Raw genomic sequence first — 18,492 nt, 5'->3', positions numbered from 1 at the left:
AGGTGCATTCCCATGGGGCGCCCATGGCTCTCGCCATGGTTAGAAATAGGTGCACCAGTTCCTGATCCACTAGGGACAGGAGTATTGATGTGGGACATGGCAGCCGCTACGGCCGCCGTGACAGCTGCTTGGAACATAGCAACGTCGAACTGAGGAGGTGGTGGTGGTATCGGTGTTTCGTTATTATTGTTACGCCTCGGATTTCTGCGAGGAGGCATCTTTTAACTATATGTTTAGAAAGATGAAGATATTAATAAGCATTCAATAGGAAAGTTGATGAAAATGACTCATGGACTAACTCTTCATAGTCCAACAGCACGATTAAATGTAGATCTAGAACTAACAGATGATAGCATTTGGATAATAATTTCCATGAGATTAGGTACCTGTCAATATTACTGGAATTACAGATGTAACAAGTTCGGGAAAAATGGCCTAGTAGGAGGCCTTACATCAACCAAGATGGGGAAATTTTGACAGGACTACGACCAAATCAAGACCTAACAGGTCTAAGATTTACAAAGATAGGAAATTAGACCAGAGTTTTACATAACTAGATTATATCCAAAAGAGAAGTCGATGAGATTCTATCGGCGACGAGAACTACTAGAGTGAGTTCTTGATTCCGACAGAAGGCGTTCTATGTCCCTCACACGCCTGTCAGATCTTATTTGCTGAGCTCGAAGTTCCCTGACTTCAGCTTGGGTTCCAGCAAGTTCTCTCTGCAGAGCTGCATTGTGGACCAGAGTCCTTTCATGAGCAGACTCTAGTTGGCGAATGCGGACCGTGTTAATGCCAGAGTTGGCGTCAATCTCCATGACTCGGTCGATAGCAGCTCGACCCTGTTCGGTGTTCCGGGAAATCCTACGAACCATGATGGGTAGGACCCTGTCAGCTGAACCTCCCTCAGTGAGGTTGTAGAAGCTTCTGTCTCCATTGTAGGGGATGGGTTGACTCTGTTCCTGACTCCATCTATTCAAGTTTGTGGCCCACAGAGGTGTGGGTCCTTGAAATGTTGGACGAGGGTTTGGGTCATGAGCAGCTGGGGGTAGATTGTTGACTTCTGGTTCTGAGTCAGAACTATCAGAAAAGCCTTCAGCTTCGTGATCATCCAAAGGAAATGGGTGATCATTCTCTGGCTCTTCTCCGAGCCATCCAACATTGTCGTGGTTAGGGTAGTACGGGTCGCCGTGGGGATGGAATCCAGCCATGATATCTACGCGAGAAAAGGGATATAAGAAGAAATTAATAGACGTACTAACTAAGATAATTATAAGATGATATTTATTAGTTACTTCAATACTTGTTTAGTGCATACCAGTTATATGTACTCAGGACAGGATAGACCTTCGAATAAGTGACCCTAACTCTAAGCCTACAACCAAACAAGGACAAGAAGTAAAGCAAAGATTCACAGATTCTAAGTCTATGACGTCCTAGATACATATAATCTTAGTGTATCCACTCAACAACTATTGACCTACTGATAAAGACCTTTTATTCTCAAATAAGTAATTATAGTAACACCAAATACCCCTATGGTATTTCATTGTGGTAATGTTGGTAAGTTTTTTGACTTGCTGCCATATCACAACCATTCTTGGGCATATGCTAATCATTCCTCGGACCAGCATAGTTGATCAGGCTATGCCACTCCCAGGACTGACCATACAACCCCGAGCTTACTTGTGATATCCAACAATCGTAATACTTTTGTTTTTGTCGTTGTGACACTGATTTTAGTATGAATGCAGGCATGTATACTTAGTTAAATATTTTATTATTTAAAATTATAAACTCTTGGTCAGAGTATTTTAATCCCAATGTATTTATAGTCTGTATATCTTTTATGGGTTGATATACTCAATTCACTATAAACAAAGCTGTGATACCAATCTGTCACACCCCAAAACCAAGAACGGCGGAAACGTTCAGGGGTAGAGAACGTCATGTGAAGTATCATAACAGTGCAAAGTAGTAAACAAGTAACAACATCATCCATTGCATTAAAAGTAAAGTTTTAATACATGAGTGTTCTTTCATAGTAATAAGACACCAAAATATGTAATCAAAATAAAAGACGAGTCTTGTCTGTGCTCCGTCTTCTCAAAACCTGGTCATCGTACCTGTCTACTGGTGACCTGAGAATACAAGTTATTTTGAAAGCGTAGATCAGCATAAAGCTGGTGAATTCATAAGTATTATGGTGTCATTGATTTGAAAAGCTGTTATGAAAGACTTGTAAATATTTGATGAAACATTTAGTATAAGTGTGAAAACCCTAGAAAATCCCATATTTCCTACTAGTATAAAAGGTAGTCTTCTACCAATACCTGAATGCTTTGAAAGTTGCATTTCTGTATCAATGAAAGTTTTTCCCCTGTGTGACTTTTATTATAAATATATAGTCTACCTCATCGTTTATGTGAATGTGTCACAAAATAAAAGTAAAAGGGAAATTATATAATCATTTAAGTATTATCCTTTGGTACTAGGATAAACACGACATAGTAATTGCCGAATAGTATTAACCGTAGACATCCGTCGATGTGCATTTTCCCTCTGTAGCTAACAGCTGGGTGTAGAATGGTTAGTCCCGTACACATATAATAGTATCTACACATATAATATGTAATAGTATCTCATCATATAGTATCTATGTAACAGAATCCATGTAAAAGTATCCATGTAATGATATCCATGTAATAGTATCTCTTCATATTGCATGTAATGTATTAGTATAGACTCACGAATAAACTGACTCTTGTGTAATTCCTTGTAATAGGAATATTAGTTTGTATCCCCTAAACTATACCTATAATAGTTTACTGGAATGTAAATTGAATGTCCAAGTAGGTTTATACACCCTTGCTATACAAGAGTGTTGGAACTGAAGAAAGAATGAAAGCTCTCATATCAATACATATGTATATGAAACATAAGTGTATAGATATGGTTTTTAACAATAAGTTGAAAGAGGTTTTGTAAAACATTTAAGAGTTTTGAACAATAAATAATGATGACTTGATGTCAGTTTATAAAAAGATTCAAAAGTAAATCATTTGATAACAAAGTATAAAACAGCCGAAAACTATTGTATTTATCACATTTTGAAGTATGTGAAATCAGTTGGTTGAAAACACAGTTATAAATCACATGTGATTGATTCTATAACTTCCTGTTTTCTACTTGTATTCCCCCCCCCCCATGAAAGCATTTAAAATCATTTAAAAGATTGATTAAGGGGTATGAACTCACCTGTAGTGGGTGGTTGCGGATGAACTGAATGATGTAGGATCCTAAGTGTCAAGTGAAGACTTGTACACACACAATGATCCTAGTTAACATATAATCCCATATATGTATCCAATTAGTCATAAAACAACTAATTAACCCAGTTTAAGACATCCTAAGACATGTAAAACACTTGATTTAAGTGCTATAAGTCATAAGGATTGCATCTAAGGGTGGTAGGACCTTGCTATTGAGTTTGGGGTTCAAGGGTAAACTCCCCTGGAGTTTACGGTTTTGTGACCATAACTCCTTGAGTTTACGGTCGTAAACCCATGAGTTTAAGACCGTAAACTCATGTTTCTTGACCATTTTGTGTTTTGAAGCCTTAAAGATCACAAGAAGCATTCCTACTTCATGTTTAAGCCTTAGGAAGAGATTAGGGCACCATTTCACTCCTTTTTAGGAGTTTATGGTCCTTAGACCATTTCCCTTTGGGTTTACGGCCGTAAACCCAAATGATCATGGTCTTTTGGTTGTTTTGAGTCCTAAGCACAGTAAGGAAGGGGTCTAGACTAGTTTTCCAAGGCTTAGAAGGGACTAGGGAACACTTTGGCACCCTTAATAGGGTTTACGGTCCAAGAACATCTTGAACCGTAAACACCTTGATCTTGTGTTTCTAGGTTGTTTTCTTGATGTTTAGAAGTGTAACAAGCTTTATAATACACTAGGGTAGGAGTACTTACTAGGTAGAAGCTTGAAAAGGTGCTAAAAGTCCAAGAACACTAGTGTGTGTTCTTGGTGTTCTTGGTGAAACTTGAAGATCTACACTTTTGGAATGATTTCACGAATGGAATCATGTTAGATCACTAGATTAGGGTAGATATCAACTTATTACGGCTAGAAACACTTACAAGTTGAAGATCTTGAAGAAATGTTGGATGATACTTGAGAGAGAATTTGATTTTGGATCTTGAAAATGTGAAAAGTGGTAAAATATGACTAAGTGTCATATTTATACCCCCTTTTAGGGTTTACGGCCGTAAACACCCTTGTTTAGGCCGTAAACTCCAAACTCTTGGAGTTTTGGAATATTATTGTTGCACAATAAACCCAAGGGCATCCTCTCTCCTGATATCTCCTGAAGTACTAACTTAAAAACACTCAAACTTATTCCTAAAAGCTTGAAAGTTAGCAGAAACAGTTCTGACTTCTATTGAAGTGAATGGTTGTACAGAATAGAAATTTCGGGTTGTCACAGAAATATGTTCTTGAAGATGTTTTCCTGGCTATGTATTTGTACATTTGAAGCTTTCACAATTCAATCACGTTCAGTTCAAAGAAAAATGAAGAAAGATGGGCTTTTTGATAACATAGTCGGTAGGGGTGAGCGCGGTGCGGTTCGATGCGATTATTGGTCAAACCCTCACCACTAACTGCAAATACGGTTAATCCATTTTCAAAACCTCTTGGTGCGGTTATTTTTGTGGTGCGATTAGACGGTTATTTTTGCGGTGCGGTTTTGTCTTTTTGTGTTTTGGTTATTAACCGTATGGATTTGGTGTGATTATTTTGTGTGATTTTTAACCGCAATTTAGAGTTCAAAAGGTTTTAAGAGTTCAAACATATTACTTCTAATAATAAAAAACATAAGGTATAAGACAATTAACTTAAATCACAAACAACTAATATCTTAAAAACGTCAAATCAGTAGTAACTAATAATAAATATCTTAAAATTGTCAAATTTCACCATTTTTCAAAGTTAAACGTAACAAAAAACTAACACTTTTTTTTCTAAAATTTTATCATTCTTCATCCATGAAACTTGTCTTATTTTTAATATTTAATATATTAATAACTAACAAAAAAAAAGTATATAATATATGCGGTGCGTTTTTTTTTTTTAACTAATAACCGCACCGCACCGCAAATTTGTGGTTTTTGAAAAAAAGAAAACATCACCATCGGTTTTTATTGCTGTTGCGGTTTATACAATTTTTACAGTTAGTTTTTGTTGCGGTGCAGTTTTTGCTCACCCCTAATTAGGTGGTATGTCATGCAATTAGGTTCTCTTTAGATTTCATAAATTGAAAATGATTTCTGGCGTGGTGCCGTGGTCACAAAACCTTTTAATGTGCATTAGCCTAAAAGTTTTTTTTCTAACATCTCACTAACGTCAATAACATATAATCCTTCACACTATTAAAAATAAATTATTTCACAATAAATATATATATGATATTTTTGGTAATGTTTCAATATAACATAAAAATTATAGGTATTAATAATTGAGAAATCTCCAGAAAATTCCAAATTTTATTTTGTTAACGGAAAAATAAAAATATTTATTACCAGATACAAAATTCAAAATCAGTCATTTTTTTACTAGTAAACGATTTTTTACTCGGTTACCGTCAGAAAAGTCCGCTTATTTTGGCTATGAAATAAAGACTTTTTTTCCTTAAACTTTTTTAATCTTTCAACAAAAATCTGAAAATTTATTTGTTCAAATTATGAATAGGAATAAACCTCATTAAAATCTATAAAACTAATAATCAAAGTCCTCTTTAACCAATTGTTTGCCACAAAATAATGGTAACTAATATCATTTTGAAGTCATTATCGTTCATATAATATGTTTATCACACAAGTTTATGTTACGAGTATTATAAGATATTCAAATTATGTGATGAATACCTTATTATAAATTATCTAAAAGCAGGTTAAATGAGAACCAACTCTTATGTTAATGTAAGAAACCGTTGACTGATGACAAAGAAATCCATATAATATTAGGTTAGGTGAGGTTGTATGGATTCTAGCAAAGAACATGAGTTTATCCTTAAACCATACGTATATATGAACAATTCCTCCATTGTGAATAAGTTTAAATTTCGGAGCTTCAAAACATCAAGATCGTAAGAAACATAATGTTTGTTCTTCTCGGTGTTCACTTCTATTATAACTTTTGGTTTGTCACATGAATGTTAAAAATGAAGTTATGTTTTAGATACCCATATATGATTATGATTTAATGATAAAACTCATGATATTCTCTAGATTCCGTTAAGCCTCACCAAACCTGTTATTGTAGTGATTGGTTTGTCACCAGTCATATGTTTCTTATATGAATATAATGATTGGTTTTCTTTAACCTATTTTTAGATAGATTATGATAATGTGTTAAACACATAATTTAAATATCATATAATACGTGTAGCATAAATTTGTGCGAGGGACGGATTATATGGATGATGATGAGTTCAAAATGATGTTAATCGCCATTATTTTGTGATAAACACTACAAACAAAATGACATTTAATGACATATATTTTTAATGACATATATTTGATGTGTCACTGTATCATGTTTTTAGTGACATATTGTATGTGCCACCATAAATATTAATGGATTTTATGGCATTTAAAATTTTATGACACTAATATTCATAAGTATTAATGGCATAATGTTTTAATATGCCATTAAAAGTTATATTTTATTAAAAGTTATTATATAATTTGATTATTTTACAAAAAAAAAAAAAAAAAAATACAATTTTACCCTTTTTTGGTTTACACTATACCCCCTCCATTCTTAAAACCATTCTGATAATTCAAACAATCAATACAACTGGATTTTCAGCTATCACCATCGCCCCACGCCCCTGCTCCTTCGCCACCATCGTCCCTGCTCATAGGCGTCGTCATAGCCTGCTCCACCGTTGTCCTCGCATTCATCCACCGTCCTCATCGCATTCGTCTATCGTTTCTAGTCTTCACTTAATTTGGTAACCTAGATAATAATTAAGCTCTTCCAACTCTTATACACTGAGTTGATTTTCATATTCTGCTCCTAGATTCAAATTCTTCCAACATACACACATAACACTCGAATCTATGATTATTGATCCGGTAATTTTTGCAAACTTTAAATTCACCATCGCATGTAGTTACAATTTCAACATAATAGTTGTGAAAGGAAGTAGTTACGACCCCTAAGGATTTCAGTTCAATTCTCGTCGGAGGCAAACACAAGTACGTTCAAGTCCGAAGCAATTGTGCCCTAAATCCTCCCTAATGTCTGCATACGTTTTCTGCAATTGATTCTTTGTCGCAGTCCGTACCCTAAATTTGAAGATCTGTTTCATATCTATTGTGATTCAGGTAAGTTTCTTTCACGTATTGATTTATTTATACATGTAGAATCATAGACGCAGATCAGGAAGTATATTAAATCGATGTTGTTGTTCTGATGGTGATATATTGGGGGTCATATATCTGAATTGAATGTATATTGTTGGTCCTTTTTCATAAATTTTTATCTTTGATCTGCAAGCATATTTATGTTTAAGTTTATATAGCATCTGTATAAGTATTAGTTATTGGTCATACATGTTATAGTGAACAACGTATTTTTGAATAACCTTGGATATGGATTAGTTATTTTGCCCAGATAAGGTTGTGAATTAGAGATCAGTCTTTCAGTATTACCAACTGTTATCATACCAGAACTAGTGGAATAATAATTAGCATATTAAACATTCAACATTTGGATACATGGGATTATTGCCATTTCTAAAACAAGGTTGCAAAGTCTAGTTTGTAATGTCATCTTTAGATATGTTAGGAAATTTTCTATTTCTTGCATTTATCCATATTTTTAATCATAAAGTTGTTTTGTAGAGTAATCTTTGTTTCTTCTGCCCACCAGGTGCTCGACATAATGCCTGGTTGGACTTTGTTCGACCTCAAAGCAGCTTTTTGTGCCAAAGTATGTTTCTATTTATTTTTTTTCACTTATTCCATGGTTGTATACTTGTATTCCATTGTTCAATACGTTTGAGGTCCATTTGCAAATATATCCGGTCTCAAATAAGATTTGTGTGGAGTGCTCGAGTGCCATAGAATTTATAAACACAAAGAGTTGGTGTTCACCAGTTTTTAAATGTTAATTATTGTGAACACATGGCATATAAATTAGGGGACAACTCTAATGCAATTTTCGTATTTAATAGTTATTTTTGTTCTTATTTTATTTTTTATTTTTTATAGGTGAAACAATTTCATCATGATGTTATAAAGAGTGATGATGGTAATTTATATACATGATTCATTGTGTCATTCAAGCCTGTGAGGTAGATGATTTTCCTAAGATTTAGGTTGGTAATTGTTATCAAGAAACTTCCTATGATGCATGCGTTTCTTAATATTTTTTATAAACTTTTTAACTTTATAAAGATCTAAACATGTAATTGTTGAGAGATACTCTTCAAAATCTCGATTTTTTTTCCAGGTGTTATCCGATATAAGTAAATCATAGGCTATTGAAAAGGCATGTGAATGCTTAGGTCTTACGTTTAATACATGTTTTTTCCTTTTTTTATTTCATATTTTCTAGTCAAAAGTATAGATCCTATATTCTAATTGTGGGTTTTCATATGGAATTGTAGTGAATGTCAAGACCCTTTTGATGCTCCGGAATGTGAGGCATTTGACATCTTTGTAAGTGAGGTTTTGATAAGAAATTGAAATTTTAAGAACTAAATATGCCATGCATTGTTGTCAAGAAATGGAGTGGAATCCAATTCCATTCTTTTGTTGTTTTCTATTTGTTTAAAAATTTGTCAAATTAATTGGAATGAATATTATATTAAATGACCAAAATACACTTTATTGATTTTTTGTGCAGGATGTCCTTATTCTTTTGTAAAGGCAGCATGGCAGCACGTCATGCCTTCACATTCAGTTCTTCAATCAGAACTGCACATGCAACGTCTCAAGGTTTGTATATAAAATTTATGCAACAAAGTTCCATCTTTTTCTTAACTTATGAAACAAAGTTTCACTTTTTTCCTAATTTATTCAACAAAAAAGTGGTTTATTTTTCCAAAATTATGCAACAAAGATTACTGATGAAATATTGCATGTTTTGATCTTAAAATGAACTCTGGTTTTATCTCTTTTAACAAAAAATCAGTTTGTTGCATAATTTAAGAAAAAAAAATGAAAGTGTTGCATAGATTTGTTTTTAATTATATGTAGAAGTAATTAGCATAGTTGAAAAAACAAATCTAATAATCGTTGGGATTTTACAACATACTCCTCTAAAACATGTATATGATATAATAATTTCTTAGATTATGTCTTTCTTGATCTTAATTAGGTCATGGTGAGGGCTATCAGCTTGTAGTCGGGCATTGCCTTAGAAACTGCATTCATTTTGTAACACCTTCTCAAAGGATTATTCTACAGGAGTTACTTGACTGGTATACAACCATTTAACCTTGACTCCTCAACAACAAAATGAAAAAATGAAAAAAAAAATACGCATAGTTTATAAATCAGTTAATTTTCATTTTTTTGCGATTAGGTTGCTATACTTTCAAAGCATAACAACCAACTTTCAAAGTATGTTGGTATTACTTTGAAAGTGGGATATATAGTTGTTATGCTTTTTGTTGTTGTTATTATGCAGGCTTTTATTTTTATTTTTTTGTTGTTGTTATTAAGCAGGATTTTATTATGCAGACTTCCCCACGATCCGTTACAACTTCTCCAGTATCCAATGATCTATAGATGATTTAAAAAAAAACATTTAGTTGTATTTGACATTTACTTAGATATTTGATTGAAAAAGTTTAAAAATATTGATGAAAAACAATGAAGTTTTTATTATTTTCTATGTGCTATAATTTAATTAATTATTTTATTTTATTTTGTAGATACAAGTTATGTAGATATAAGAAGCTTAAATTATAGAATCTCATGAATATTTACCGGCACAAAATGTGCCATAAAATATTTTTTTGTATTGTGGCAAATAAAAAAGTGCCACTAAAATCTTAAAATATGTAACTAAAAGTAACGTAAAATTTTGAATCATATGAGCTTTCAATGGCACAAAATATGTGCCACAAAAACCTTTTCATCTATTGTGACAAATAAAAAAGTGTCACTAAAAGCCTAAAAAACTACAACGACAAAAGCAAGAAGTGTCACTAAAGGGTTTTAGTGGGAGCGTTTCTAGTGACACTTATTATGTGTGTCGCTGATTATCTAAAAACCTTTAGTATATTTTTTTGGGTTTTTAGTGGCATTTTTTGTGTGCCACTAGATGACATTTTTTGTAGTGAAATAATTGGTTATAAAGGACTTTGATCCCCAGTTTTATGAAACTTAATGATGTTTAGTTCTATTCATAATTTGAACCAAAAAAATTTCTAGATTTTTTGAGAAAGATTAAAAAAGGTTGAAGTAAAAATTTGGGATTTTTTTTGTAAATCGGACCAGGATTTTTCTACATGTAACTATGTAAAAAAATAGTTTACTGATAAAAAAATTGTTGATTTGAATTTTTTATTGGGTAATGGAGACTTTTTCGTTAACAAAATAAAATACGAGACTTTTTCATGAACTAGACAAAAATATTAAGATTTTTCGAAAAATTTCACTTAATAATTTGCATAAAAGGTTAGTGATATTTACATTTAATGTCCTTGATTGAATAGATGATTACAATACTAACAAATATAGAAAACAAATATCAAAATCTTAATTATGAAAATCCAATAATAAAATTCAGCTTCTTTAATAAGTCCCACTCGTATTTATGGTGTTATAGTAGATTGTATGATTTCATGATTGTATTTGTGTAGTTTTTTGCTAGCTCATTAAGAAAATTGGCTCTTAAAAATGAATTAGAATAAAAATACTTCTTTAAGAAACACTGCAACTTTTACGACGTTTTGAACCAAAACGTTTACTTTGATGCTTACTTTAACTAAAAATGTTAATAAACAATGAAACAACTAATGAAACATTAACAATATAAAATAAAAACTAAAGATAATCAACCCTGTAATACTTTATCTAAATTGTTATTTTCAAGATAGATACTCATGTTTTTAAATAAAGACAAACATATGTACAGAATTTTGTTCTAAAGGATGGAAATCGTAGCAACTATTTTGAAACGCTTTGCAAAATGAAAGAGACAATTCCATGTGACGCCGCAATTTTACGAGTGTCCCACGGCAGAAAAAGCAAAACTTGTAAAGAATTAGGAATTCTTTTAGAGTTGTATTTGTTTTATTTAGACAACTTCAGCCGTTTTATTATATTAAAATACTAATGTTTTCATTTTGTTTTTATTGGTTTCAAACTTAAATATTGATCAGGAAGAGTACCCCATAAGTTTGCATAATTTATTAGACGAACAATTTTTTTTTTGCCTAATAGCTTCATAGCTCTAGAAAATTGCATTAATATATATTTTGTTAGTGTTTGGGAGCAGCATGGTCGTTTATGAAATCGAGAGGTGTCATGAACTTGTTTGAAGGATCCTCTTGAACATTTTTCGAATATACTATTTCGACCTACGTCTGGGTATCACGAAATTCAGGTTATGAAGATAATCCTTCAAACAACAGTTTCAAATCAAGACACTGATAAGAAGCCACAAAATAAAATTTTAGGGATAACGACTTAAAAGGGTAACATATTATTCGATTTGTACACATTTGGTCACTGAGTTTTTTTTCGTCCACATTTACCCCTTAAACTTGTTAAACTGTACACATTCAGTCCTTATGACCTGTTACTCCAGGTTAGCCGAGAAAAATGACTTGATAGGGTAATATATTTTTCATTTTGTACACATTTAGTCCTTAATATTTTTGTACATATTTAGTCCTTAAATTTTTTTTTGTTTCAAAATAAGTCCTTTTTTGTACTCATTCAGTACTTATGATTGATTTCTTTAGGTTTTTTTCACGACATCTTACGTGAGACAATCATTGATGAGGTGCTTGGGGTTGTTGATGCTTATGTCCAATGCGATCTCGACTGCTTGGTTGCGTAAGTCTTGTGGTTTGGCTTAGGTCTTGTATTTTGAACATCGTAACTTCTTAATACGATATCAGATTTTAAGGATCTTTATCCACATTGTTCATTTTTTGAGTCTACTACAACTTTCATTAAGATTACCCCCGTTAAAATGTAATATATTTTTACTAACGATTTTATAAAAAAAAACATACATACATGCATTCATAAAAAACGTATGGACAGAGGAAGACGCAGTAATACATAGTAGGTGTTGCCGAGATGAAATAGGTGTTGCCGATACATGAAAAATCGGTATAAGCGTAAAAAAATAGAGCGAAAATTTTTCCACTGCGAATAGAAAAAACAGGTGTTGTCGGTGCAACACCGGGACCATACTAAATCCACCACCGGGTATGGATATAAAAATGGTAAGTAAAAATATATTATTTTTTAATGGGAGTAATCTAAATGAAAGTTGTAGTAGACTAAAATACGTACGCATGGATACAAAAATTGTTAAAATCCGAGATCATATGAAGAAGTTATGACGTTCAGAACACATGACCTAATCAACCAAGTAGTCGAGATCACAATGGATATAAGCATCAAAAGCCCCATACACCTCATTAATGAATGTCCTACGTAAGATTTCGTGAGAAAAAACTAAAAAATCATTAATAAGTACTGAATGAGTATAAAAAAAATGACTTAATTTGCAAAAAAAAAAAGGACTAAATGTGTACAAAAATATTAAGGACTAAATGTGTACAAAGTGAGAAATATATTACCCTATTAAGTCATTTTTACCGGGTAACCTGGAGTAGCCGGTCATAAGGACTGAATGTATACAGTTTAACAAGTTGAAGGGGTAAATGTGGACGAAAAAAAAACTCAGTGACCAAATTTGTACAAATCGAAAAATATATTACCCTTTTAAGTCATTATCCCAAAATTTTAACTAATTTGTACTTTTCTTATTACCAAAGATAAGATCGTATCAACATTAAATGCTAATTTTATCATTTAATTACGGTATGACGGTTTTAACGATAATCATAGGAGAACTTATTTAAAAAATAATATTTTCAACAACAATGTCGTTAATAAAATTAATTTTTTAGGGTCGCTCCCTTGGACCATTTGGTCGAACCAAGAGCAAACTTGTTTTATATAAGTGTATTCAACGCCTTTTAACTTTCTAAAATTAGAGATTATATGCTCAAAACCTGAAAGATAATAGATTTTTTTCCTTAAGTGTTGTAAAATGCATTGATTCACATTCAAATGTATGCAGGGGAGGAACACAAGCAATAGAAGAAGGGGGCCGAATTTATATATATATATATATATATATATATATATATATATATATATATAGAGAGAGAGAGAGAGAGAAACTTAATAGGAATCAATAATATAAATATAGTAATATAAATTATACAATTGAGTAAAATATTACACTTATAAAAGTTTCTACTAAAAACTAATTAAATAATAAAACCCAAATGATAACATTAACTAAAAATTAGCATCTAGAGTAAAGGTATAACAAAAGAAAAAAAAAAGATAAAATCAATTGTTTTGGGATGTAGGATGCACTTTGGGAGTGTCTTGCTTTTCTCCCCAACTAAAAGTTACGCATTTCTGTGTCAGGATGGTTAAAGGCTTAGTGTGTTCTGTGTTCATCTAAACATAGCAACAGACAAAAGAAAATAAATATAAACAGCACAAGTCTAATCCTCAAAAGCAAAAGGAATACAACCGCTAACGAAGAAGAATGCATACATGTTGTTGCAGCGACGCTGGGTAGGTGAAGCAACGCTACAGGAAATGTGAGATAGGGAAGGATCATTGCTCTCCGGTTGCTAGCATCAATTCTCCGGTGGAAGGGGATCTTCTTCCTTGTCTTTCACTTAGTCTTCTTTTAACTTTTTGAAGATATTTTCTTTATTCTTTGATCCGTTTATTTTTGTCAAATTTATGAGTGCAAATATCTTTTTCTAATTTCTAATTTCTACAACTTCTCTCTTCCTACTTTTCTTCCAATTTTATCTCCTTAATTGTAACATATTGGGCGTGTTCGGCAAAATTAGCTAGTAGCGGGTAACTTGTAGCGTTTTGTTAAACGCTACATGAAGTAGCATTTGGATTTGAAGCGTTTTGTTTAAACTAAACGCTAGAAGCTTGTAGTGTCAAACAAGACTTTCTGTTCAAAATGGAGCGTTTTGTCAAACGCTAGAAGCTAGAAGCTCTCAAACGCTCCCAAAAGCTCCGTACCGAACACGCCTATTATTGTTTACTAGTTTATTTTTGTCAAATTTTTTATGATTGCAATATACTTGGGGGGGGGGGGGGGGGGGGGGGGGGGCTAAAGGGATCCGCCCCTGAATGTATGCACTTATATTGTATGACATAGTCAAATTGAGTTTCTAGTATGTTTCCATATAATCCAACTTATCTTATCTTATGCTCAGTGCTATGTTTTTGCTCACAATACTCACTGAAAAAAAAAATTATGTATATCAGTATATGTCGATGTACTAATTTCTAGGAACCATCCTAGCAAGCTTATACATCACAAAAACACATTATACTCTTTATGCGATTAATAGGAGATTTCCTTTTGTGCTAATCTTTGATTTTATAAGATTTTTGGGTATATTCTTTTATTTTATAAGATTTATTTGTGATTCCAATTTATCTTTAAAGCCGTCGCATTAATTTCCCACTAAGCTAATTCCTTAGCTTACAATTAGCATTTTGTAACAAATTCATTATGCAGTTTTGATTTTTGAATGTTTCATTCGAATATTATCTTGACTGATTAGTTATGTGTATTTATGTTATACGCTTTTATCATTTTTTTTCCTTCTTAATATATATAAGGTGCTGTTTGCTTTTTGGAAAAGAGCTCTTTAGACCTCTTATTGCTGCGCGGCGCAGCACACGCGCATCACTTTTCATCTCGCAGCTGTTTGTTTTTCAGAAGTCTTCGGATTAAAAAACCTCTGCGCGTGCTCTTCTTGGCGCAACACTTGTTTTGCCTCTTCCTACCTCTTCCAACCTCTTCTTCTTCTTTTTTTCTTGATAAAATATTGATTATATATTATTGAAATCTTATTTCACATTTTTTTTCGTTTTTTTTTTTGTTTATTCTTTTTGAAATTTTTTTTTCTTTTTTTTATATTGAATAATAATAATTTGTTGATGAAATATCATTATTTTATGCTAAAATATCATTATTTTTTGTTAAAATATCATTATTTTTTGCTGAAATATCATAAATTATTGCTGAAATGTCATACATTATTAAATTTTCGGTATTAAAAAACTATATTCGGATTATAAAATCAGTTTAATTTTTTAATATCTACAGCAGTATGCAGATGTTAAAAAAACAAACACGCTTCTTATTACAGTTTGCAGCCGTTTGGTCCACCTCTTCTACTGCAGAGGGCTGCAGAGGTGGTCCGCAAACTTTGTGAATTTTTGTTTCAAAAAAACAAACAGCACCTAAGTCGTAGTTGTAATTTTCGTTTGAAAACTACTTTGTTACACAAATACTTATTTAACCCAATTATAGAATAAAATTGCAAAAGCTCAAAACAAGAAATATTTCATATATGTGCACATGTTATCTATTACACTACCAGAAATATGTAGCAACTATGTCACAAAAAATTGGTCTAAATAAAGAAAATACATGCAAATAAAGAATGTTTCTAAGGAAACATAGTGTGCTGCTACATACGTTAGAACATAATGATTTTCCATGGTAATTTCGTCCCGGATTTTCTAGGGAATTGTGTAGTGTCGTTAAATGCGTGGGCAATATGAAAAAGTCACACAAATTGTTTGTAGAAAAGCAATCGCTACAACTATTATTCAAAGTTTGGATGAATGTTCAAATTTTTATTACGGATGTGAGAAGTATTTTGTGTTTATTTTAAAACTAAAAATTGAGTGAGTTAGGAAATATGAGTCTTCATGTGTTTTGAGTTGGAAAAGATGAAAGAGAAATGAAAAAAAAAATATGTAAAGCTAATTTGGCAAGCGAGCTGAATGAGTTGGAAGGGAAACACTACATCCTACGGATTAGTGATTATTTTTTTTTCCGATTTCTATTCAAGTTTTATTACAATTAAGTTTAGCGATTACAATGATTATGCCTAAAAAAATATGATAATATGTACTTTAATAAATAAAAATATATTTTAGCACACGCCACACTCTTATTCATTTTGTCACATGTTATTTTGTAATTGTTTTAAATTAATTTTTTCCACATGTTATTTTATATTTCATTAAATTTCACATAGTATTTAAATATAATAATTATAATAAATTTAATAATATATGGTTATGAATTTAATTAATGCAAGTTCCTTTTTACTTTTAAAATTTCTAAATTAAAGCTTAATTATTTTATTTGTGTGTTTATTTATTATTTGTTTAAATTTAAAAGTGAAATTAACATTTCGATTTCAATAATTAAATATATTTTTTTTGCTTTTGTTATAAATTCAAATTTTATAAATGTTTAGACATTTATATATTTTTTTAATAAGTCCGTGAAATACACAAATCTCACAACTAGTGAGATAATATAATATTTCTATCCCAGATTGTAGATTTAATTTTAACATTTAATTGACTGAAAAATAAATGATGAAAATTTTCAAATATAGTGAATTTAAAGAATTAAATGAAGATTTTAATTAAATGTTAGGTAGAAATGGAAGAAAATGTTTTAAGATTATGAGTTTGACTTTTCAGGTTTTGTAGTTGATGTGTTTAATCATGACCTAACCCTTTTCTTACTCGATACTAAGGATTTGAATTGTTACGAAAGTTCCACTTAGGGTAAAGTTTGTGAAAATGATAAAGTTAGAGGACTAATATTATACATGTGTGAAAGTTAAGAAGCCTTAAACCCTATGTTAGTTCTTATCTTTATTTTGTACGATATAAGGGGAAGAAGGGAAAGATTCAATTTAATGAGAGAAAACAAAATATAGAAGACTTTTATTGAATCAAATCAAGTTATATCACAATTCCCTTAGAGAAAGGTAATCAAGGAAGCCTTCTTCTTCATGGTGCTTAGATTAGTGCTTTAAATATGCAGTAATGATGTACCAACCCCATGAATGTCAATTTTGTAGATTGATACTAAATAGTGGGGAAGCCCATGCTTCGCATGGGTCGGTAAGCTATAGCTTTTCATTAGAACATGTGAACAATAGAAGTTGGCTTGCGATGTTGTTTCTTACTTCTTCTTTCATCTGGAGCTATTGATGTAGATTTCATATGTAATTTCGAGTTTGTTTTTGTTGAATTGATGTTGGTAAATCAGATCCTGCTCCAAAATCATTTCCATTTCGTTACATGTAGTGACCCAATTAAGATGACATGTGCAGAATTGTAAAGATCAAGGTGAATCAATCAATCATGAAGAACACAAAGAGTAAATAAAAATCGTTTAAGCTCCCTTAGAATAGAAAGAGTTTACAAATTCGGTATTGTAATAGTTTCTCTCTCTAAACTAAATCTCACATCAAATGGGTTCCATTATGGTTCTTACATAAATGGGAGTCATTCACTTACTATTTATAGGAAAGACAAAACCCATTACACATCACAAGAGGGTAAGCCACATCCAAGGAGAACTTTAAACCCTAACATTCTCTCCCTCAAAGTTAGGATTGGATGTCCCAACTTCAATTTCCATATGAGCTCCAACCGATCAAGACCCAACTCCCCCTTGAAGTAACACCGGTCTTCAAATCCGCTTTGAAAAAGAATATCCAATAATCTTCGAATACCCATTTCATCATTTTCCCCTTTTTATAATCAACAAATGATTATAAAACCCACAAAGGATGAGAAACGCTTGAGGAATAAATGTGACGAAACTCCCCTTCGACGTGTGAAAAAAATGAAACCGTGAAAATCTTGCACCAAAAATGTAACACTCTAAATATTCAAACAATTTTTTTCATTTTTAAAACCTCATAAAACACAATTTCATTTTCTCAAAAACCCAAATGTATAAGTTGTTCAAAACACAAGAAAACAAAATGTTTGACAATATCCTAGAATCCTCAAAACATAATCTCAAGCTGGTGTGTACAATTAAGTCGGCGCCTTCCCGCGATCCTGAGAGGTACCTGAAACACATTTCACACAACACTGTAAGCACGAAACTTAGTGAGTTCCCCAAAATACCACACACAAATAATTAGCCTCTCATGGCTATAGCTCGATAAGGACCCCCCGGTCATATGTCTCAGTGAAGACCCTCCGGTCTCAGAACTCGGGTTGGACCCTCTAGTCCGGTATCTCAGTAAGGACCCTCCGGTCTCACAACTCGGTATGGAACCTCCGGTCTTAACTCAATAAGGCACATAATAGTATACAACATAAATCACAAAGA

General features: G+C 32.0%; 1 protein-coding gene across 3 annotated transcripts; it reads left to right on the top strand.

Moving 5' to 3' along the window:
• The first annotated feature begins 6,847 nt into the window (after positions 1-6,847).
• LOC145125150 (uncharacterized) lies at positions 6,848-9,947 on the top strand. 3 transcript variants are annotated; one of them, XM_079060641.1, is made up of 7 exons: positions 6,848-7,397; positions 7,945-8,004; positions 8,286-8,325; positions 8,684-8,735; positions 8,923-9,014; positions 9,397-9,499; positions 9,762-9,947. In XM_079060641.1, coding segments are annotated over exons 2-7 (336 nt in total). In that variant the 5' UTR covers positions 6,848-7,397; positions 7,945-7,956; the 3' UTR covers positions 9,763-9,947. The 3 variants fall into 3 exon arrangements, with proteins under 3 accessions (XP_078916767.1, XP_078916766.1, XP_078916765.1); XM_079060640.1 differs by having other exon boundaries at positions 9,747-9,947; XM_079060639.1 differs by having other exon boundaries at positions 9,744-9,947.
• The last annotated feature ends 8,545 nt before the right edge of the window (positions 9,948-18,492 follow it).

This window comes from Lactuca virosa, chromosome 7, assembly GCF_052849685.1.
Source record: "Lactuca virosa cultivar CGN04683 chromosome 7, Lactuca_virosa_CGN04683_v6, whole genome shotgun sequence".
In the NCBI taxonomy this organism is placed as follows: Eukaryota; Viridiplantae; Streptophyta; class Magnoliopsida; order Asterales; family Asteraceae; genus Lactuca; species Lactuca virosa.
This window is presented reverse-complemented; position numbering and strand designations above follow the sequence as displayed.

Bases quoted from the DNA above. Each gene is read 5' to 3' on its own strand.
- LOC145125150 (XM_079060639.1), top strand. From the start codon at position 7,957: ATGCCTGGTTGGACTTTGTTCGACCTCAAAGCAGCTTTTTGTGCCAAA. The intron at 8,005-8,285 runs GTATGTTTCTAT...TATTTTTTATAG, and splicing joins AAGCAGCTTTTTGTGCCAAA to GTGAAACAATTTCATCATGA. The intron at 9,015-9,396 runs GTTTGTATATAA...GATCTTAATTAG, and splicing joins TGCACATGCAACGTCTCAAG to GTCATGGTGAGGGCTATCAG.